At 44.5% G+C, this 23,511-nt stretch overlaps 1 protein-coding gene across 1 annotated transcript in view; it reads left to right on the plus strand.

Moving 5' to 3' along the window:
* The window catches only part of AHRR (aryl hydrocarbon receptor repressor), a 46,496-nt gene extending 28,862 nt beyond the window's left edge, over positions 1-17,634 (plus strand). Inside the window, exons 4-11 of the mRNA XM_053363020.1 lie at positions 2,385-2,485; positions 5,662-5,751; positions 6,232-6,361; positions 6,831-6,964; positions 9,026-9,225; positions 9,899-9,960; positions 11,519-11,660; positions 15,487-17,634. Of these exons, the coding sequence (XP_053218995.1) occupies positions 2,385-2,485; positions 5,662-5,751; positions 6,232-6,361; positions 6,831-6,964; positions 9,026-9,225; positions 9,899-9,960; positions 11,519-11,660; positions 15,487-16,561 (1,934 nt within the window). The 3' untranslated portion in view covers positions 16,562-17,634. The remainder of the gene's footprint in view (positions 1-2,384; positions 2,486-5,661; positions 5,752-6,231; positions 6,362-6,830; positions 6,965-9,025; positions 9,226-9,898; positions 9,961-11,518; positions 11,661-15,486) is intronic.
* The last annotated feature ends 5,877 nt before the right edge of the window (positions 17,635-23,511 follow it).

Raw genomic sequence — 23,511 nt, forward strand, 5'->3', positions numbered from 1 at the left:
CTGTTCCCATGAGAGTTAAGGGAAACTACCCTGCGTGGAACTGTAATTTGCAAGTGAGGAGTAGCAATGCTTTCAGTATACGTCAAACTATTTTGACATGTTACAGCTATGTGCATATCTCCTTTCAGCATACTGAGCTTCACACACAATTTCCTTTTAGGCAGAAAAAGCTTTTTTTTTTTTAATCTGTTTGCATATTTATTAACCCACTGGGCCCTTTGAAAGTGAAGCTAGAGGCAGCACAGCAGAATACGATTTTTCATAATTTTTATTGTGTTGCAGGCATAATTCTATACCCATTCTTACTATTCCTCGGGTTATAGAGCTTTACATATTCTGCTTACAGAAAATCCCGGCAAACACAACTACTGTACTAGCTTAAGCTTTCTTCCATTCTGCAATGAAAAACTTTACTTGAAAGAGAGATTATTTTAATTTGCTGGTTTCCTCTCTTCCTCTAATGCATTATTATCTTGTTTTAAAAGTCCATTACTTGGGTTTTATTATTAGCAGACAAAAATACAGAATTAGGTTCCATTACATGAAGGCTTAACCTTCACGAAGAGCACTCGGAGCGAGCCAGGCGTCATCAATATTTAACAGCTGTTGTTATGAAGCATTTCTTGGGGGAATGTGGGCTCTCTGCTCGCACGCAAGGGCTTAAACAAGAGCCAGGCCACTGTCAGTTGCATGGAAAGATTGACAGTCTGTTCTCATAGCGTGACAGCAAAGCCTTGGTTACTCAGCGCAATTCTTTTATACCAAAGGCATGTTTTCCCCCTGGTGTTTCTGGAAAAAAACAAAACAAAAAAACACGCAGCTCTGTTGGGGAGGAGGGGAAGGAAGGAGAGGGTGGAGTTTTCAATTGCGGAGGTGGCTGAGTGCCCAGCAGTTGCTCACATCCAGGGAAGATACATTGGCAAGCTCTGATCACGCAACCTGCAAAACGCTTGGAGTTGCTTATTGGAAGATGGTACCTCCTCGTCGAAACATAAAGCTCAAATGGGAGAGCAATTTTGGCTTATTTTAAGGGGCAGGTATTCAAAAGAGAGGGACGCGGGTGGCGCTGTGGGTTAAACCACAGAGCCTAGGGCTTGCCGATCAGAAGGTCGGCGGTTGAATCCCCGCGACGGGGTGAGCTCCCGTTGCTCGGTCCTTGCTCCTGCCAACCTAGCAGTTCGAAAGCATGTCAAAGTGCAAGTAAATAAATGGGTACCGCTCCGGCGGGAAGGTAAACGGCGTTTCCGTGTGCTGCTCTGGTTCGCCAGAAGCAGCTTAGTCGTGCCGGCCACATGACCCGGAAGCTGTACGCCGGCTCCCTCGGCCAGTAAAGTGAGATGAGCGCCGCAACCCCAGAGTCGGTCACGACTGGACCTAATGACCAGGGGTCTCAAAAGAGAAAGTTGTATTTTGCTAAATGTCTGGCTGTGCATCTGAAATACCAAAGAACAGAAACTTTTGAAGCTTCTCCCAAGGGGAAAAAAGGAGAGGGGGAGACAGTTACATGGGGGAGAAAAAGGCACTGCATTACTGCTGGCGTTGTTGAGCCTGACACTGTTAGACACCACAACCCTTTATGCAGTGGGTGCTGTGGGTGCAACAGCTGTCAAAAGAGCCAGCCCCGTGTCTGGCTGAGCAACCAGCTGCAGTCATGGGAGCTGCCACAGAGCTTAGGGTGGAGCCACGGGAGCCATCGAGGGGAAGGACACTCTCCCCAGGAGCACCGTGAGAACTGCAATGAGGGGAACACAAGACAGGCTGCCTCATATCCCCATCTGCCTTGTGTCGCCTTGCCAACACAATGTGCAGGCTGTCTCTTTCTCATTGTGAACCAGGTGTTTGTGGTCCTGCAGGCTATTGAGGACTGGTAATTTGGAATAAAGGTAAAGGTAAAGGGACCCCTGACCATTAGGTCCAGTCGTGGCCGACTCTGGGGTTGCGGTGCTCATCTCGCTTTATTGGCCGAGGGAGCCGGCGTACAGCTTCCGGGTCATGTGGCCAGCATGACTAAGCCGCTTCTGGTGAACCGGAGCAGCACATGGAAACGCCGTTTACCTTCCTGCCGGAGTGGTACCTATTTATCTACTTGCACTTTGATGTGCTTTCGAACTGCTAGGTTGGCAGGAGCTGGGACCGAGCAACGGGAGCTCACCCCGTCATTGCGGGGATTCGAACCGCCGACCTTCTGATCGGCAAGTCCTAGGCTCTGTGGTTTAACCCACAGTGCCACCCGCGCCCTGATAATTTGGATTAGTTTGTTACTAATTATTAGTTTTAGTTATTAGTATTAGTTATTAGTTTCTTACAATAAAATTCCGGTTGCTGTTGTTGTTTTAAACATTGCCACTTATGTTAAATATGTACTGATTCATCCTTTCCAACAGCTGTTCAGGAGAAGTGTTTGAAAAAGCACGCAGGTCATGAAATAAAGGAAGTTGACATGCTCAAGGAGCCTGCCATACCAGAAGGCGGATTCTTACTGGAGGTGAGTGATAGACAGTGTTTCTTGAACCTCTGAAATACAGAGCGGCAAATAAGACTGCTAAAGCACCAACCTCTCATACATTTTTACCAACCCGATCGCCAACATTTACTTATGTTAGTTATGGCCCGAAAGAAAAAAACAAATCCAGCTTTTCTAAGATGCATGTAGCTTTCTGTTTGTAGTAGATTCCTACCCATCACAGGAAAACAGGTGAGTGACTGGCATGTAGGTCATCTTGCAGTTTTTGTGGCTTCAGCTGGGGCTGCCATCCGGTGGAGCTGACTGCCAGGGTGAATGGTCAGTGCACAAGTACAGGTTACTCTGCCTGGAAAGAGTGCTACAAAAGAGAACCGTTAACAAGCCCTTAGTGAAGAACCATAAGCCCGAAAAGGAACAGAGCGACTCATGACTAAGTCGGTCATTGGGAGTAAAGGACTCCTCAAGGGCAAAATGAAATACTTGCAGCTGGTCCTGGGAAGGGTCTGTGAGACCACACTATATAAGCCTTCAGAAGAGGTGCGGTAGCTGCTGAAACAACATGCATCTTTCAGCTCCCCTGAGTCACATTACTTGCCATACCTGTTGACTGACCTCTTGTACAGGGGCTCAGTCCCTTTTCTCCTCACTGTAAAATGGATCCAACACACACATTGCTGTGTGCCCTAGTACAAATGGAAGGCCATTTCTCTAAGCCTGTCTGCCTTTCCCATCTCTATGTTTACAAGCCCACATCCTTGTGAAAGAAATAACAGGGATGTGTGTTCTGTTTCCAAATTCTGAAAATAGCCATTTGGAAAATAGGCCCACCCTAATGGGCAGAAAAAGGGCAATGTGCTCATAAATGAAGCTGTTCCAGATAAACTAAAAGTTCAGGGTCTAAAAATGTAGTACCATGTTGCGTGACTTGAAAATATGTCAAAGCAAGGCATGTTTCAAGGCTTTGGTGGTTTATGCTTTGGTAGCTATAGCAACTTCCTTGCTGGAGATTGCAATACAGTCCACTCTTATTTATTTCAAGTAACAATAGTAAGAGAAATAAATGTGGCTATGGAGTTCACTTAAAAAAACAAAACAAAAAACCTTTTACTAACTGTGACCTTGACCAAGACGTCTTTGAAGTAGCTCTTGGCAGACTTTCAGATAAAGCATTGGAAGAAAATACACTCTTTATTATAAAAGCTGTTGCCAAGAGAGGTTAGGGCTACCTCACAATATTTGTCTGCATTAATGTTTCTAAAACACGCTTCTTGCAAGAAAATGATAACTTTAATCTGACAAATACTTTGAACATTAAACTTAATATGAACTGTGATGGACTATTCGTTAAGTAGCACTTTGTGACCATGTAATTAGATCTACACGTTGAGCAAAGAAAACAGAGTACATTTTCAAGCCGTGTACCTTTTTTTCTCGGGGGGTAGGGGAGAAAAAAAATGATTCTGTTCCTTCTGCAAAATTTGAGACTTAAAAAAATCCCATTGTATTTTATCATCAACAAATGTTTACAGTGCATATTTGTTTCAAGTGCTTATCCTAGAATAGAAATTTTGCCTGTACAGTAATTGAATCCATGTGGATATACAACATGCTGTCATTTATTCTCATAGACTAAAGAGTAGCATTGTTTATTTGAAAGTCTCCTTGGTACTATAAACATCATTTTTTTAAAAGGATTCTAAAAACATTTTAGAAGCCAGCTAGGCTGTCTTATTAACAAAACAAATATAGGATTCATAGCACATTGATAAGAGTTTTGATCATACAGTACAAGTTAGCAGCCGGATTATCAGTCCCAATCTGGGAACTGGAAAGGGCCAGAGTTGACTATATCAGAGTTTGGCTGTATTACCTCTTATTTTTTCAGACCATTCAATGCATGAGGCAAGTTACAGAGCAACATAAGATTCTAAAATAGCAGTTCCAGGGAGCTTGCATGCTTAGGGCTGGTTCACACTTGACCCATGCCTAGGAAACATGCGTCTGACCGGTTTTCCACATGCCACGTTCTTTCTAGGCACAGATCCCCATATTTTTTTGCGCAAAATTGCAGCAAATGTCAATCTGGAGAAAAACTGGTAAACAGTGAGTTTTCCCAATGGGGAAAGTGGAAGTGTGGGTGAGCCCTTAGTGCTGATCTGCATTCTAGAAGAAAATCCAAAGGAACCACTGCACATAATATTTCCTATAAGAGGTTACAGGAGAAAGACAGTACCAGTTGAATGCAAAAGGAACAGTCTTTGTGGAGGCTGAAGGCAGGGGCTTCTCTGCAGGGTAAACATTGCAGACTCTGGAAAACAAGGATCAAGAGGGAAGCAGCTCAGTGCTGAACAAGAAGCTTCTTGATGGCTCTGGCATCTTCTTGGCTCTTGTCATAGAATATTGTACGCCATTGATGTCATCCAGGATCTCCAAAGCCTGATGAAATATGGAGGCACAAGCATTATCAAGATCACTGAAATGCTTCCAGTCCAGAGGGTCTGGATCATACAGCTTGTTGTACCACACCACACAGTGATTTATAACTAGATTTTTCAAGGAAAGTCCATAATTAGAGCATCCTGCTGAACTAAAGTAATTTAGATATATATTTTAAATAATAATAATAATTAATAATAATTATTATTATTATTTATTTATACCCCGCCCATCTGGCTGAGTTTCCCCAGCCACTCTGGGCGGCTTCCAATCAAGTGTTAAAAACAATACAGCGTTACATATTAAAAACTGCATGAAGACATCTTCTCTGTAAAGATCACGTTTCATCACCCTTGTCTCCTTTGAGGGGAAGGCTGTGATGATGATGATGATGATGATGATGATGATGATGATAGTAATAATCAGTGCTTTTTTCTTTAAAAAAATGTTTAGGGGTACTCTCATTTTGACTGAAGAAAATCACCATTTTATAGTTCAAATTGAGAAAAATAAATACAGTAAATGGACAAAAGTACAAAGATTTACAAAATGTTTAGGGGTATGCATACCCCTGCTTTCCCCTGGAGAAAAGCACTGGTAATAATATTACACCCCCCCAAAAAAATCCTTATTATTTACCATGTGTGTATATTCACTATTTGGCAGCTTAAGAAAAAACATGACACCTGTAATGAATAAGTAAAATATATTTCTGGCCATTTTGTTTCATCATTTCTTCCTTTGCTTTTCTTCTTCCATAGTCACTGAGTGGTTTTGTTCTGGTGGTGAGTGCTGATGGAATGATATTCTATGCATCACCAACAATTGTGGATTATCTAGGATTTCACCAGGTAAGGGGATTAAATTAAATATGTGGAGTCTTACATATTTTGCTGTATTTGTATTCAGTCTTCCATTTTGCTCCATTTTTTGGGTCACAAACTCTAAAAATCACACCAGTACTCCATATCCCTTTATAAGCATACACTAAGACGAATCTGTATACAGTCTCAAAATGGTATTGTATGTTAAAGGAACTCTGATTATAGTACGTCCACCCAAATAGCATTCAGTTACCCACCGTGTTGGGCTCACTTACACACAAATTGTTGTCCTTTGGGCTCAAAACCTCCCCTCGTTGCCCCTTGTTCCAGGCCATAATAGCAATTTAAATGCTGTCGGTTTGAGTAGACTGATTCTTTCCTATGAGAAAAGGTATTAGCTTTCCAAAAAGAAACAAACCCCAAAACTTATTTGTGCTATATTTTAAAAAAATGTGAGTGATCAGATGCCAAAGACAGTATGAATGTAATCAAATATTACTATTTTAGACTGATGTAATGCACCAAAATATATATGATTACGTTCATGTGGATGACCGGCAAGATTTCTGCAAACAACTACACTGGGCCATGAATCCGCCACAACTCATTTCTGGACAACATATGCCAACGGAGTCAGGTATGTTTGGTTAACAGTCTGTCAATACAAGTAGAATGGTGTGGCGGGAAAGAGGAAGAAATGGGGCGGAGGCTGGGAGATCTTTCCTTATCTCATTTACTCACCCACTTGCCATTGGTCACGCTTTGCCCTCTCTCTGCTTCCATTTTGCTTTGCTTCACCCCCCATCCTCTACTCTGTGCACTGCTACTCTTCCCTGCCATCTCAGTCTCTGATTCCCACCTTACAGTAAAAATACAGGCAGCCCCGCCCCCAAGAATCCTGGGAACTGTAGTTTAAGTGCACTGGGAATTGTAGTTCTAAGAGGGGTAAACTAGTTCCCAAAGTTCTTTAAATGATTGTGGTGTGGATGTGAGTTCTCTCTCTCTTTTCCCCTCACTCCCTCTCACGGACGCACCCTTCCTCAGATGTATGCCTGTTTTATCTGTTGTCATTGTTGGAATTGTAACTTTCATTTCACAATTTTTAGGAGAAGAATTCATCCTTAATGAAATGTTTAAAGCACAGGAGGGTAACAGTACGCCATCAGACTTTTCATCCTTTTTAACTCGGTGCTTCACTTGTCGAATTCGCTGTCTTTTAGACAGTACTTCTGGCTTCCGTGTAAGTAAATCATATGTGTTATTAGTTCATTTCAAAATAATGACGTGTGAAATGTAGAAATCTTGAAACAGAGCATTCTTTATAAAGGCATCCCCCCCCCCATGCATGTTCTACTCGCGCGCAACTGCGTTTACATGCAGTGCCAGGAAATAAGTAAATAATCCAATTCATACCTGGAAATGTCCTCATGGCTCGCAAGCAGACCCTCCCTGGAGCCTGAAGAGGACAACAGTGAGGGTGGATGAAGCCCTGAAGCGACTGGAGGCGCAACAGGGCTTTGTTTACACTGTTCAGCCTCCTTGGCTAACAACTTTCCTGCGCATCCTCCAGCCTCCTGCCGGCTCCAGAGCTTCAATCCTAGTTGTGGATATTTTGGGATACATAATTTTTGATCTGGATTGGAGAGAGCGGCAGATGGGATGTTTAGGCGGTGCTCCCCACTTTACGCAATTTTCGCTTATGCCCACAGGGGCCTGGAACATAACCCCCATGTAAGTTTCAATTACCGTATTTTTCGCCCTATAGGACGCACTTTTCCCCCTCCAAAAATGAAGGGGAAATGTGTGTGCGTCCCATGGGGCTAATGCAGGCTTTCGCTGAAGCCTGGAGAGTGAGAGGGGTCGGTGCGCACCGACCCCTCTTGCTCTCCAGGCTTCAGGAAGCTCTGCGCAGCCCTCGGGAGCCCGACGCAAGGTCGCACTGGGCTCCCAACGGCTGCGCGGAGGTGCCTGCAGCCCCGGGCTTCGCCCAGCTCCGCGCAGCCGTCCAGAGCCTGGCGCGAAGTCGCGCCGGGCTCCTGACGGCTGCGCGGAGCTGCCTGCATTCCGAAGCCTGGGACGCGCTGAAGAGCGCACCCGGGCTTCGCGCACCTCTCCGCAAGCCTGGGGAGACCGGCGCGACTTCGCGCCGGGCTCCCTAGGCTTGCGGATAGCAGGCTGTTCTGGGGGCTGGGGTCGGGGGAAGCTCGGGCTTCCCCCGCGCCAGCCCTGCGCCTGGGGGGGAAATAACATTTTTTTTCTTTATTTCCCCCCCAAAAAACCTAGGTGCGTCCTATGGGGCGGTGCGCCCTATGGGGCGAAAAATACGGTATTTTCCTAAAGTATTGCTGCTGCAACATTGCAGTAAAGGGGTGCAATATTGCAACTACAATGCCTACACTTCAGGAGGGAACTATATGACAGGCGAGAAATTGGAGAGTTAAAGATTGCTTCCTTCCCCTTTCTGCTGCTGGAAGTCTTCCATCAGTGGAAGAGGATCATTGGATACAACCATTCGCAGTTGATGGGGTCCATGAGGTTCTCTTGCACAAAAATGGCTTTTCTGGTTCCACAGAGGAAGCTGCCTTCTACTGTCCACAGTGGGGGGCAGTTGCTGTGCAGGGTTTCAGACAAGGGTCTCCTAGCATTAGCTGGTGACACCAGGGATTGAGCTCGGAAGCATTTGATTGCAACTCACATCCTCTGCCAGGGAGCCATGGCCCTTCTGCAGGTTTTGGACAGTATGCAATTTTTCTGAGAACCAAAGTGGTGGCAGCTGTTTCTGCACAGCTGGATCTCAGAATGACTCTTAAGGAGGAGCCAGGTGGGTCAGATTTCTTACTTTTTAAAGCACATTTCCACTCTCACACTTTCATGTGGCTCAGGATGGAATACATGGAGTTTTTCACATCTCAGCTCATAGAATTGTAGAGTTGCTTCCTTCCTTGTGAGCTGGGCAAATGAGAGGAAGACCAGCCGGGAGAAACCTGGCGACTTCACAGCTAAACAGTTAATGAAGCCCAAGTCATCCCAAAGTCTTACACTCCATCTGATACACCTCACTGGATCGTGATATGATTCCTTGCCACATCAGAGTTGTCTCCACTGTGTTATCCATGTGGATCTTCTCAAGGTAGTGGTAGGGATTCTAGCTACATCCAAGTGACTATGGCAACGTATGACTCTACCCAATGATAGGAACCAAGCAAGCAGGGTCAGAACATTACAATTTGATGAGGTTTACACATTTCAAATGTTTTTTTGTGGAACAATGCTTGCCAACTTGTTTTTTCCTGTTTTCCAGGCGATGCACTTTCAAGGCAAACTGAAATTTCTCTTTGGGCAGAAAAAGAAGTCCTCCTCAGGAGCAATATTACACCCTCAGCTGTCCTTATTCTGCATAGTGGTGCCACTTCTGCTTCCTTCTGTGACTGACATGAAGCTAAAAAGCCTTTTTGTGAAATCAAAATGCAGATCTGATCAAGCAGCCACAACAGATGCAAAGCAAGTACAAATGCACCTTGAGACTTCCTGTTAGTATTTGTCATAGCCCCAGACCCCAAGTTCTCAAAGTGCCTGAGCAATAGAAGCTCAGAGCAGGGGGTAGATCTACTCCACAGCCTGGTGGGGGCAAAGAGGAAGGCAGGTAACAGTTGGTGACACCAAGGCTAAAAATGGGCAAAGCACTGTAAAGCTACAGTCCTGTGTATGCTCACATAAGAGTAAGGTTCTTTTTTTGTCATTGTTTCAGATATATTGAATTTTCTCCTCTGTCTGTGCTTAGTGCTACCACTCAAATCACTCATGATCTGGCAAATGCTGCGCTGACAACCTGCCAGGAAATAACGTCAATACAATACCTGTCAAACGAGTAGCATCTTACATTCCATCAATACTTTTTGTCCTGTAATGGGATAAAGGGACATGCCCAAACATATAATTGCACTACAGTACTTGAAACCTATTCTGTAGCATTCTAAGAATGATTAATCCAGTCATATGACTTCTGCTACGAACCCAAGTAAGATCATGGATGTATCGATGTGCAAACTCTTTCAATGTGGAATTCAGAAGTTGCTTTGAAGTGCTTTTTTGTGGGATTTACTATGACGGTGCCATGCATGCATATCCATAGTGTAATTTATAAAACTGTTTTGGTTTTATTTAATCTTTGCAGCTCAAAGGCTACTTCTGAACAGTATATGGCTGATCTTCATAGAAGCAATGCTTTCCAAGAAGGTATCATTTTCACCAGTGGTTTTTAAAATCATTATTCTGCATTTATCCATGTAATAACTTTATGTGGTGTTTGCTTGAATTTTTCTTTCAAGGTAAAACTTCCCCATTTTTTTTGCAATTGCTATTGTGGCTGAGGTTGCTGATACATAAATGGATTGCAGCAGCTGTCCTCTTGAAACATTTGCCATTCTTTAACTGTTTACTAATCCATCTAATGGGACGCGGGTGGCGCTGTGGGTAAAAACCTCAGCGCCTAGGGCTTGCCGATCGAAAGGTCGGCGGTTCGAATCCCCGCGGCGGGGTGCGCTCCTGTTGCTCGGTCCCAGTGCCTGCCAACCTAGCAGTTCGAAAGCACCCCCAGGTGCAAGTAGATAAATAGGGACCGCTTACTGGCGGGAAGGTAAACGGCGTTTCCGTGTGCTGCGCTGGCTCGCCAGATGCAGCTTTGTCACGCTGGCCACGTGACCCGGAAGTGTCTCCGGACGGCACTGGCCCCCGGCCTCTTAAGTGAGATGGGCGCACAACCCCAGAGTCTGTCAAGACTGGCCCGTACGGGCAGTGGTACCTTTACCTTTAACCCATCTAATGGGGACGCAGGTGGCGCTGTGGTCTAAACCACACAGCCTAGGGCTTGCCGAACAGAAGGTCGGCGGTTCGAATCCCCGCAATGGGGTGAGCAAGTAGATAAATAGATACTTCTCTGGCAGGAAGGTAAACGGCGTTTCCGTGCGCTGCTCTGGTTCACCAGAAGTGGCTTAGTCATGCTGGCCACATGACCTGGAAGCTGTCTGCGGACAAACGCCAGCTCCCTCAGCCTATAGAGCGAGATGAGCACGCAACCCCAGAGTCATTCGCGACTGGATCTAACGGTCAGGGGTGCCTTTACCTTTTGAATCCATCTAATGCAAGCAGAGACCCGTGGAATTTCACATAAATGGTGTTATGGGTTCCACCTCCTCAAGAACTGGAGGGCTGCATTTAGCAGTTCACTGGAGAAAGAGGTTGGAGGTAACCAAGTTTCCTCCCCATCTCTAGTTGCAGATTATGCTTTGTCAGCCTGCCAGGCTTTTTCCTTCAAGTTTTTTTTGCTTTATTGACTGGCCTGCAATGTTTGGGCTTTACTGGTTATGGTTGTTGTTGTTTTTTTGCCATTTTAAATTAAAATATCCCAGAGATATAACAGTAACTTACCCCAAAAATAACTGACCTAGCTCCCCTGAGAAATTAAAGACCACCTTTGCACAAGCTAGCTGGAGGTTTGTGTACAGATTTCACACATTTAGGTGTTGCTATCTAGTTATTCCGGCTGGCTGAACAAGCATATGTAGTGCCAAAACAGTGTGATTGAAAAGGGTTTAAATCGAAGCAGTGTGCTTTCATGCAATGGTTCTCCCGTATTAGGCAATGACAAACTTAGACTTATGATTTCTCTATCCTGAATAAGTGTTCAGTGCTTCATTGAATAGATAGATTGCGTGCTTAAAAGATACTAAAGCATTTATAAAGTAGCATACTTAAAATATTTTCCACCAAAAACATTGTCCTTCAAATTTTATAGGAAAGAATAATAGAGAAAATGGAATTTCTCTGAAGAGACTGCAAGCAAACGAAGACCATTGGGTTTGGATACAGGCCAGTACTCAAGTTCAATACCGAAATGGTTCTTCAGAATACGCCATTGCTCTACAGCAAGCTCCCAAGTAAGCATGCTTAAAACATAAGCATTTCAAAATATAAATATATTGTTTGAGAAATAATCTAAGAGGAAAGATTGCTTTTTTGTCGTTCTGACTGGTGTAGAAAGTGCAACATTCAGCTAAGGACTCACGGCCAAAGAAATGAATGGAATTAAGGGCAGCCAAGCATGGATGTTTCTGGAGTCAGATAATAATAATTTAATAATAATAATATTAATTTATTATTTATACCCCACCCATCTGGCCGGGTTTCCGCAGCCCCTGAGTGGGTAACGGGAGCTGGCTTGCTGGTGGGACAGTGAGTCTGGGCATGGACCCCTGTGCCCTTGCAGCATGGGACTCCGTTTCAAGGGAGTTCTTTAGACCACAATGCTATCCACTCCTGTTGCCTCCTAGCTCCTTTCTGGTCCCTGTGCCCATCCATCACAGATCTTCTGTGCCCTATCACCTCTGGCTGGTTTCCAGGTGACACCCCCTCCTCACGTGGCTCATGGAGGCTGCAGTTCCCATAAGCTCTGACATGCTGTACTTTATACACTAATTTGAAAATACTGTTGCTTACGAGGATAACCTGTAGCATCTCACCAAATTATCTGGTGCTGCTTCTACTTGCCTAAACAAGTGCTGATTTTTGTTGGATCTGCCTTTTCATTTTTAAACAATTCAGACGCATGGAGGTGAGAGTTGAAGTCAGACCAATATTGCTTTGGTTGGCATGTTTCTAAACACAGTTTAGAATTTTATTCTCACTACCAAGGCCTCCCTCTAGTGGTCAATAATGTCAATATTTGTAATCACATCCTTTCTTATCTGCTTGTGGGCAGACGTCTCAGTGGCCATGAGCAAAGCATTTACCGTATTTTTCGCTCTATAGGACGCACTTTTCCCCCTTCAAAAATGAAGGGGAAATGTGTGTGCGTCCTATGGAGCGAAGAAGCCATAGCCGCGCGTCACCTCTCCAACCGGAGAGCGCGCAGGGGGCTAAAGAAGCCCCGCTTACCCTCTCCCGGCTGGAGAGGTGACCCGCGGCTGTGGCAGGAGCCTCTATAGCTGCGCGTCACCTCTCCAGCCGGAGAGCGCGCGCAGGGGCTAAAGAAGCCGTAGCCCCGCGACCCTCTCCCAGCTGGAGAGGTGACGCACGACTATGGCAGCAGCCTCTCCACTGCGCGCCTTTCCGCTTCTCCCCAACCTGCTCTTTGGGGCTGGTGGTGGGCTTCCCCCCGCCAGCCCCAAGGAGCAGGTCGAAAGGAACCTGAAGTCTGGAGAGGAGAGGGGTCGCTGCGCACCCACCCCTCTCCAGGCTTCTGAGGTAGCCGCCTGAAGGCGACTGAACGCACCTTAAAGGGCACCTTGTTTTAGAGGGGGGAAAGAAAAGGGGGAAATTCTCCCCCTCTCTGCGCAACGCCTCCTGCCGCTTCGTGGAAGGGGCACTGGGCAGAGAGGGGGAGATTTTTTTTTTCTTGTTTCCCCCCCTCTAAAACAAGGTGCGTCCTATTGTCCGGTGCATCCAATGGTGCGAAAAATACAGTACCTGTGCAGGTACTCCATACAATTGGAAGCGTGTTTAAAAGGTGCTTACCTCCATGTGCTAGAAGACACGGAGCCAGCCATTTTGTGAATGTTTTTGATTCAATTATTACTTTTGATTTTTTTGGAAGCTATGTACTCTCCCATGTATTCTCCCATGCTGGAGTTCACACCCAGATAGATAAATAGATACATGAGCATTCATACAAACTGCTTGTTAGCTGTTTGCCCTCATAACAAGGCTAGCTCACCTCATTTGTTACATACAAATATTGTTGCTGGACCAAGGGTTTAGTTACCAAGGGCAACCAGAGATTTTGGTCATACACAATGAGGCTTAACAAAACTTTTTTTTACATACTGTAAGCCCACAACTGGGGACGCGGGTGGCGCTGTGGGTTAAACCACAGAGCCTAGGGCTTGCTGATCAGAAGGTCAGCGGTTCGAATCCCTGTGACAGGGTGAGCTCCCGTTGCTCGGTCCCTGCTCCTGCCAACCTAGCAGTTCGAAAGCACATCAAAGTGCAAGTAGATAAATAAGTACTGCTCTAGCGGGAAGGTAAACGGCGTTTCCATGTGCTGCTCTGGTTCGACAGAAGCGGCTTAGTCCTGCTGGCCACATGACCCGGAAGCTGTACGCCGGCTCCCTCAGCCAATAAAGCGAGATGAGCGCTGCAACCCCAGAGTTGGCCACGAATGGACCTAATGGTCAGGGGTCCCTTTACCTTTACCTTTAAGCCCACAACTTATGCATTCAGCTTTACAGGCTTGGCAAAAAAATTTAAAAGGGCCGTGGGCATTTGGGGGTAATCCTTGGAGAATCCCACCTGCCATTCAATCCAGTGTGCTTTCACTATACACGATTTTGACTTTAGGTATGATCCCTGGAACATAATCCCCACATAAATTGTGGGTTTCCTGTGTAGGCTTATGAGATCTATAGTCTGACGGTGGTGTCTCAGGAAGAAACGTGCTCCTGAATACGCATTGCTGGAAATGGCAGGAGGGTGCCAATCAGACATTGCATGTTATATATATTTGACCACCAAACCATACACAGGCATGATTTTTTAAAACTTTATTTTTAAAATTTTAAAACTACAAACATCTGTATAGCATGAAAGGCAAAACATGATAAGAAAAGTGGAAAAGGAGAGAGAGGGAATGTCGGGGGAAATAGTTTACACAATGATATTAAATTAACATCAAAAAGTTATATAGAGTTATTTAATCTGCTATTCTCTCATTCCAAAAATGGCTTATTGGAGAGGTGCTTTCATTCTTGTCAGGAGTGGGCTGATTATCAGTCTACTGGAGGTGCATTCTGGTGCTTAACAAATAGATTAGCTAGAGAATTAGGCATGAACAGGCATCTAGAGCAGTTGCTCCTCCCTGACACTGAGAGCAAGACTGCCTCCTATTAATGACAGCCAGCTGCACACATTCTGTCTCGCTTGCCAAAGCCTCATGTTTTGCACAGCCAGTTGTAGAGCAAAACATAAGGAGCCAGATTGGACATCTGGGCAATGGTATGGAAATAATTTTTTTATCTCAGTGATAAAACACAGTACTTTAAGGAAAGGTCTTCATACAACCAATAGCTTGTGGGATTTCATTGCTGGAAGATAGGCTGATTCGCTTTGAATAAGGATTTAACATATTCATGGAGGAGACGACTGCCAGTAGCTGTAAGCCTCCATCTCTGTAACTAGAACCCCATGTCAATAAGTTGTATACCTCCAAATGCCCGTGAACTATGCCTTGGCTATGAACTTCAAGAGACATGTGACTGCAGCTGAAGCAGAATGGGGGATTAGAGAAACTTCTGATCCAGTGGAAATTCTTAAATTAGTGAGAAGCTTTTTGAAACCTTTTTGCTTCTTCAAGATAAATGTAGGTATATTTAAACACTTTTAACTGATAGTTGCATAAAACCGAAATCTTCCCAGTCAAGTTCTACTTAGAGTAGACGCATTGAAATTAAAAGACCTGTTAGTCACGTTTTTTCTAGTGTTGGAGTCAACCTTTTGCAACTGTCAAACTTGCAGGAAAATGTAAGTTAATATTTAATGGAATCATCCACACACATAAATGAGAGGATATTGCACAACATACACACTGGTAAATTCATAACATATAATAAACAATAATGCACTATTCAATCAAAACTGAAAAACAGGCAGCTGATAGCAGTGATATGCCAATGAATTCTTGCTCTTCTCCATCACCATATTTCACATGTTGCTGGGGGGGAAAGCTTTTACAAGTTTTTAAAAATATATTTTTTCTACCTTTATTGAAAGGGAAGACTGTCATCAGAAGATAGCAAGCAGCACCGCAAACACGAAAAGGAACAGGGAAAACCTTGTACAGATGAAGTATAGTAAGTGGGCCCCAAGGAAAAAAGAGCAGGACAGCATAAAAGTCAAGTTTGAACCTTGTACGGATGACGAAGAATGTTTTATTCAGCAAGAACTTGTCGGTCCTACTGCATCGCTATTCGGTACTCAATACAGTAACAACAGAAATGGCATTTCGACTTCAGTGAATCCATCAAATTACTGTTCTAGAAGTCAGCGTAATGAGACTACATGTTCAAGCAAAACTCCTAGACCTTTCTACAATAGAGACCAACGGCTCTTTAGTTTATCATCAACCTGTCCTTCTCCCTGGGGTGGCACAGAAAATTGCCAGCCTCATCCAAGCTTGCAGCAGTACACAACACAAAGTTATTCTGGAGAATACATGAAGTTACAATGTCCATTAGTATCCTCAGAAACTCCGTACAACACGGGGTTGGCTCATAACATCAAAACTGAATACGATTCAGATTCTGAAAATATAGATGCTGTTTCAGCAAGTCGGGTCTGGATTGGTGAAAACAGCACAAGGAAAAAGCAAGCGATCCGTTTTCCTACTAGGGTTCACCTCAAAACAGAACTGGACCTCAGTGAGCATCTGTCTCCTTGCCAAACCCCAAAGCAGTGTGTTTATCCGCCGTATAACTGGCAACACATTGTGATGCACCATCCCAACCTCAGCAGAAGTGGACCTGGCAAAGGAGTTCACAGCAAGGAGATAGTTCCTCTGAGCTCCCAAAACTCCGTCTGCGCAGAAGCAATGGAGGGTGCACAAGACACACATTACTGGAATGAATTTTATAATCCCAGTTTAGTAGAAGAGAGGGGGCTGAATAGGCAAGTTCTGAAGATGCAGTGCGAATTTAAAAACCCCAGCTTTATTCAGACAGTCAAACACGAGCCCTTAGAGTCTTCTCGCATGTCTGGCAGAGTACAAACTACTTTTCCTGAAAGCACATTAGCCGGCTCTCAACCTCATAAAATAATGGGATGTGCATTTTCACAACAAATGGTATAGGTGTGCTTCCAAATGTTCACAACTGCCTTGTTAGTGCAGAGATGGGACAAAAAAGGAAGTTTCTCATTAATAGGGCACTCCCCATTACAGGGATTTAAGGATCTATTTGACATTGTTTTGGGGCAACACAGTGTCCTAGCCATGGTTAGCCCTCCTTAACTTAAGGATAGTGTGTGATAGGTACCCATATATATAGTACCGAACATCCACAAAACATGACAGAGAAGTGGCCTTAATATTCATAAAAGCACTGTACAATATTATTGCAGGTAATTCCCTACTGAAATTGAAGGCCAATTTAAATGCCTGTTTTAAGAAAAAGAAAATGTGTGCATAAAACAACATAGCACTTAATTTCTCTCTGCTGGTAATTCTTTAGCTCCCAGGTAGTTCGAGCATCTCTCTTGTGCTATTCAAAAATAAAAAAATTAGTCCCATATGAACAACAGGGATGCAAAAGGCATACTTCTCTATTTCCAGTCTTTTAGGCTCCAAGCAGGAGAAGTTAAAAAAGAGAGAAGTGGGTATCATAGGAAACGGAGTCTCTATGGACACAAAGTAGGGGATTACTGCAATCCTAACTGGAGATGGGGCATAAGAGTAGGGAAGATCTCTAATCTGCCTGGGCCAGCTTTTAAAGGTATGGTTGCTGAGGATGTTTGGCTATTATGGTTGCCTCTTAATAAATTGTAATTTGTGTCTGGAACCCCTGATCCTACAGATCAGCATATTGCAGTGGCATAAATGGTGATTAGCACTGTTTCTACTCATGCTGCTCAGGAAACCCCAGTTTATTTCCTTCCAGTTGGAAGTGCCTGGTGCTTCTATGAAACATGAGGGCAGGTGTTAGTCCAACTGTTAGCGCTGCTTCAGTTTGTTGGGGTATGCAACCATCAGACAAAAGTTGAAGCCAAAGCCTATGGGCTCCGGGGATGGGGCGTGAACGATAATACAGAACTGTAAAACATGATTTAACTTGAATATCTCCTTGCTGGCATTTGTATTGTAATGCTTTGCTTTCCAGTCATATTTTATATGGAATATAAAATTGCATCTCTGCAAAGCTTCTAATGGGCAATTGTAATGGTTATAGGGGTTGCTCGTGCGTAAGTTACTGCCACTCTGGGCTTGGTTGCCTGGTTAAACCTTTCTTGTCTGGACAGCCATTAGCTCCGTGGCTGCTCAGTCACTAGCAGAATCCGTCAGTGGGCGTTTCTTGAATTTCTTCCAACACAGAAGTTCCTTGACACCAAGTCTCCTCCTACTCTCCCTGCGCGAAAGTCTTCTGCGCAGGGTGGGCGTGGGCGGCGGAGGATCTGTGCTCTCCCCGCTGGTCTCCTGCGAGAAGTCTTGGAGCCTTTCCACCGATTCCCCCATCCGCCCCCCTTCACCCCTGGTGTTACGCTGATTGCCTTCCCCAGCAGATGGGCTGCCTCTGCCTCTGCTGGGCCCCTCTCCAGCATCGCTCGAGAGCCTTGCCTCCTCCTCTAGCTCCGATGGCAGTTCCCTGACAGCAATGTACAAATAATTTAATTAAGTCACTGTGTAATCAGGATTTTGTTTTTTGTTTTATAAACCCCAATACTAACACTGGATATTTAACCTAGTCATTCATGTGTCCTGTTGCCTTCCTGAACAAAAAAATATGCTACTAATTTACAGCGTAATCTGGTCCATATCTATTCAGAATATTGAGTTCAATGCGTGATGTTCAACTAAGTTTTACTGAGAGTAGATCGATCATAATTAATGAACATGATTAAGTTAGGTCCATTAATTTCAACAAGTCTACTCTCAGTAAAACTTAGTTGAATACCAGCTAATGAGACGTATTCCTTAGGGAGAATCATAATCAAATGTTCACATTCTCTATCAAGAAAATAATGACTTTCATGTTCCCGAAATGTATTAATAGGGGAGAAATTATAGACCATTTTTCACTATGAAGAAATTTCACTACCCAATGAAAATAAGTACTAGCTGTTTATTTGAAGGAGCACAGACTTATAATGCACAATGTAAAGTGATCAACTAATATTTTAGCTTAATCATGCTCACTGTTCATAAAATATATTATCCAGTTGCTCTTTGATCTTCATATCTTTAGCATCATTTTTAAGTGATTAAACAGTATTAATATGAATAGAAAAAGTTTGAAAAATAACTGTTTCCAAATAAAGTTTCTATGCTTGGTTTTTATCTTTTAAAATGTTGGTTTGCACATGTAAAAATAGATTATGTGATTTACATATATTACCTCAAATGTCTAATTTGAGTTATTGAACTGATCAGCAAAGGTAAAAGAGGAAGCAACAAAAATAGACTTTGTACTACTATTTTAAGACACTATATTTCTAATTTATTCTATAATATCAGTCCTAGTAGCCTGAAAATATATCAAGCTGAGGCTAAGTAGAATAAATTCATTATTTTGGTATATTCCTCTGGAAAGGAAAAAAGTATGCTCAAAATTACAGCATCCTGTCTGCTTGACAAAATAGTAGCACTATTGAGAGCCTTTTTGTAAAGGTTTATTACTCTTACAATCTTAAATAATATTACTTACATTTATACTCGGCTGCTGCCTAAAATGTAAAATCCAGCATTTGTTAATAAATATTCTATATTTAAGTGTGGAATTTGTAATATTGTTCAGTATTGCCTAATGTGTGAAGATTCTTGTACAGTGGTACCTCGGTTTTCGAACAGCTTAGTTCACAAACAACTTGGAACCCGAACGCTGCAAAACCGGAAGTAGGTGTTCCATGGCTTTGAAAGAGGATTAGATGACTGAACAGAGGAGAGGGCAGTCAAAGGCTGCTAGCCCTGATGGAGACAACATGCTTCAGAAAAGCCATTGCAGGAAGTCCCAGGTGGGCAGAGGGCTCTTGTGCTCAAATCCTGCTTGTGGTATCTGGGTGGCCCCTCGGAGAAGAGGAGGCTGGACCAAGTGGGCCCTTGGCCTGATCCTGCAGGCCCTTCTGGTGTGTTTCCTAAGGCCTCCCTCCTTCCCCCTGTCCCATTACCTATGAGGTGAGAGGCCTTTTTCTGGGCTCCAGTCCGTCCCGGGATGCGGCTACTCCCATGCTGAATCTTTCCCTCGCTGCAAAGGAAACGGAGACATCAGCAGGCTCCTGGCTCCCAGCCACGCTAGTCTGGGGCAGGAGCGGGAGGGACCTGGGAAGGGGCATTTCCTCCTACCTGATCTTATAAGCTTTCCCCACTTGGCCTCCATACGGGCGTCTCAGCTCCTTCCCAGCCAGCCTGGCACAGAAGCAGCAGCCAAAGTCTCCTCCCTCTCTGAAATAACTCAATATGATGTTTTAATGGGAGGAAACTTTGGCTGCTGCTTCTGCGCCAAGCAGGGCCGGGAAGGAGCCATGCCCACACGGAGAAGCGATTTTGTGGTCTTGAGTGGTGGTTCTCAAATTAGTCTTATTCATGAAAGCCTTTTTTCAGAAATGCCTTCACAGCATAAACATGTATACTCAACTCGTAGGGTGTTCTCAGTTAAGTTGTGGGTGAACATATCAGACAACACAGCAATTCTTCAAACAGCTCTTGTTTATTCAGAGGCCAGAACAGAACTGAACTGAAGGGCTCAGTCAGCCTGCTTATATAGAGCTCCAGTACCACGTTACTGTAACAACTTTCTAAAACTATCCAATCACTGAACGTCACTTTCGATCCTTCATTTGCATAACTATCTACAGTATCCCCCTGCTGGCCCAGGGTGAGAACTTCAGTACATAACATTCTCCCCGCTCCATGTAAATTCCCCCTTCCTCTTACCTGTGCTATTTATATGGTGGCTTTGGCTTCTACTGCTCTCCCCCCCCCCCCGCAGCCCTGTTTGCTCAGGTTGGCGCCACAACCTCCTGGCACATGTGGTGAATGGATTCCCCATGGAATTAACATCCCACGATTTCCAAAATGCCATTTTTATACATGGTGGCCTCCCCTTCTTCACGGCACCACAGCAGCCTCTGTGCCCTGCCTGTCTTAGGACCGGGGAGACAGAAAGGAAAATGAAAACAGAGACCCTCTGTTGTCACAGAGGTTCCATATGGGAAATGCCAGGGAACCCAGAAGTCTAAACTGACGGATCCTGGCTTATGTCTTTCCGCAGGACTCCGGGACCATCCTGGACCCTCAGCCTTTCGCTGTTACCTCCTTGCGTCAAATTAAGGAGTCTAAGGAACCTCTTTGTAAAGAGTCACATGCAGTGATGGTGTAAACAAATAATACAAAATAAATCTCACTATGTTTCTGCATCGTGCAAGCTAACACCCGCTAGAGACCTTAAAACCATAGGCTGTGTACCCACCATACCTTAGGGGCTCATCCCCACTTCTCCTTGGGTTGTGTACCCAGCAAGCTCAGGTGTGTTAACAGATTTCTCTTTGCTAGACACCCCAGCCTGGATTGCAAAAGTCAGCCCATGAATTCCTTGTCTGACACTGTTCTGCAGCCTGTACTTTCATTGAAATCCCAATTAATCAAAATTCTACTGTTTTATCTATTTCAAGGGTTCGGGGGATGGGTCTCCTGCAAATGTTTAACAGTATTTTTCCTGCACAGTTTTTAATGCCACTACTGCTTTGAACCGATGCATGATTATAAAGTAAATAAAGCTTATTTTTAAAGTTCCCATGTTGATGCCTGATTCTTTCTTAAGTGGGGCAAAGGGAGGGAAGACAGCTAGCTTCATAGCTGGACTTGCTCAAAACAAGGTTTTGCAGCCTGATTCGTCAAGGATGGGATTTTAAAACTCTGTTTTTTAAGGACCCGCTGGCAACCCTACTTCAGGTATACAGGACCCACACTTTGAATGGTGCTCGCAAATGTACTGGGAGCCATAATAGATCCTTTAGGACCGGTGTTATATGGTCCTGTCCGCTGCTCCTAAGTTTTTAGTTTTGCTGTCTAACAGAGGATTTTAAAACTGTTCATCTCACATTTGTGGGTATCTGGAGGGATAAATTTCAATTAACGTATGCTCGCCTTCCTGTTAAAACCCATCGCACACAGAGGCAAGATCCTGAAACTTTGAGAAATTCTCTTTAAAATGGTCTGCAACATATTTAGGAACGATGAGTCTGTAGGTTGACATTTGAATGGAATTACCCCATGACCTCAAGGTGTGATGTGTACGCAGCCTTAGAGCTAAGAAAATAGAGGCATGGAAAGGCCATGTGGTTCAACCTTGTAAGCAACCAGATATTCACAACAGAAAATATAATCTGGGGACCACAGATGAGTACCTGCCAAGCTGACAACATCTGGGGACAAGTCAAACCAGGGAGCCAAGCCACATATATCTGCAACAGGTAGTAGTAGTGATAATAATAATAATAATAATAATAATAATAATAATAATAATAATAATAATTCTTTGCCACTCATCTCCTCTGGGGCTCCTTCTCATTCAGAGTTCCTTCTCATTATCACTTGTCTCAGCAAGTCCCTCACCATCATCTGACAGGCATCCCTCCTGCAGGCCACTATAAGGCTTGCATGCAAATCAGCACTTTGTGACATCAGCTGGCAAAGAGGGGCCAGGCTGCTGGGTTGCCAGGCAGCTGAATTAATACAAATAAAATGGGAGGGGGTTTCAAAGTGTGCTGGGATGAGGCCCCCGTGGGTCAGGCCAGAGGGTGCTGTTGGGGTGTGTGGTTGTGCCTCCCCTTGTTCTGCATCTTGCTCCCCTGCCCGTTCCTTTAGCTGCTTGATGGAATCATAGTATGGTAGATTTGGAAGGGACCCCAGGGGTCATCTAGTCCAACCCTAACAATGTCAGGATCCTGCCCACAGCCAGCCCTGGCTGGGCTCCAAACTCCGACCCTCTTCTTACCAGCCAGATGCACTGACCCCTTACAATTCTGCCTGGGGTGGAGAAAGGGGACAGAGAACCATTTTGCTCTCTGTCCCTCAGGACATGGATATGAGAGCCACACCATGCAGCCCTCTCAATATCTCAAGGGCCGTCACAGGGAGGAGGGAGGAAGCTTGTTTTCTCCTGCTCCAGAGGCCCTCAGGACCTGAAGCCATGCCTTCAAGCTAGAAGAAAAGAGATTCCGACTCAACTTCAGGAGGAACTTTCTGTCAGCAAGAGCTGTTTGACAGTGGGAAGAAATCCCTCAGTAGACTCGCCTTCCTTGGAGGTTTTTCAGCAGAGGTGGGATGGCCATCTGTCATGGATGCTACAATTCCCAGGATCATTTAGGGGAAGACATCTGCTTTTTAGAACAGGGAGAACCTGCATCTCACTTTCCCTAATTTCCTAGGAAGCAGGAACTGGAAGCTTTTGTGCTTCTAATAAGATGACTTGACAGAGCAGGATGTCTAAAATATTGCTCCAAAAGTTGGGACTGTTGTAGCTTTAAGAAAGAGTACAGCAGAGTCCTTGCAAGAAGGACTTCTCCACAGCAGGGCAGCCAGCCTTCCCAAGTTGGATTCCAGAATTCTGGTAGAGAGTGATGATTGGAGGAGGCTTGGAAAGCGAGTTTGAATGTTGGGGGGGGGGAGGCAATTGAGAGTCAATTGAGAGCAGTGGGTTCTAGAAGGGGGCACTTGGTGGGGGACCTGAAGATGGGCTGGGCAGCTCTTCAGCTTAGGATCAGAAGTCCAGTCACCATCACCCTCATTTGACAGTGGCCAAAAAGGAACAGAGAGGGACTGTGTCTCCTGTGGAGGCCGGGGAATGTGGCAATCCCATGATCAGCAAAGAGGGGCTCTGCCAGCTGCCCAGGAACAGGATCCCCCTCCCCAACTGTGAACCTGCTTCTTCAGAGGGCGTACAACTCTAGTCACAGCAGACATTTGTCACCATGGTAAACACTCCAAAGTGACAAAGGCATACATTTATCAAAGTTTATAATAATGAAACAGTAGTAGAATCATGTCTGTTGTCTTCTTTGTCCATGGAGTTTTCTTGGCAGGGATACTGG

This window comes from Podarcis raffonei, chromosome 13 (assembly GCF_027172205.1).
Source record: "Podarcis raffonei isolate rPodRaf1 chromosome 13, rPodRaf1.pri, whole genome shotgun sequence".
NCBI classification, from domain to species: Eukaryota; Metazoa; Chordata; class Lepidosauria; order Squamata; family Lacertidae; genus Podarcis; species Podarcis raffonei.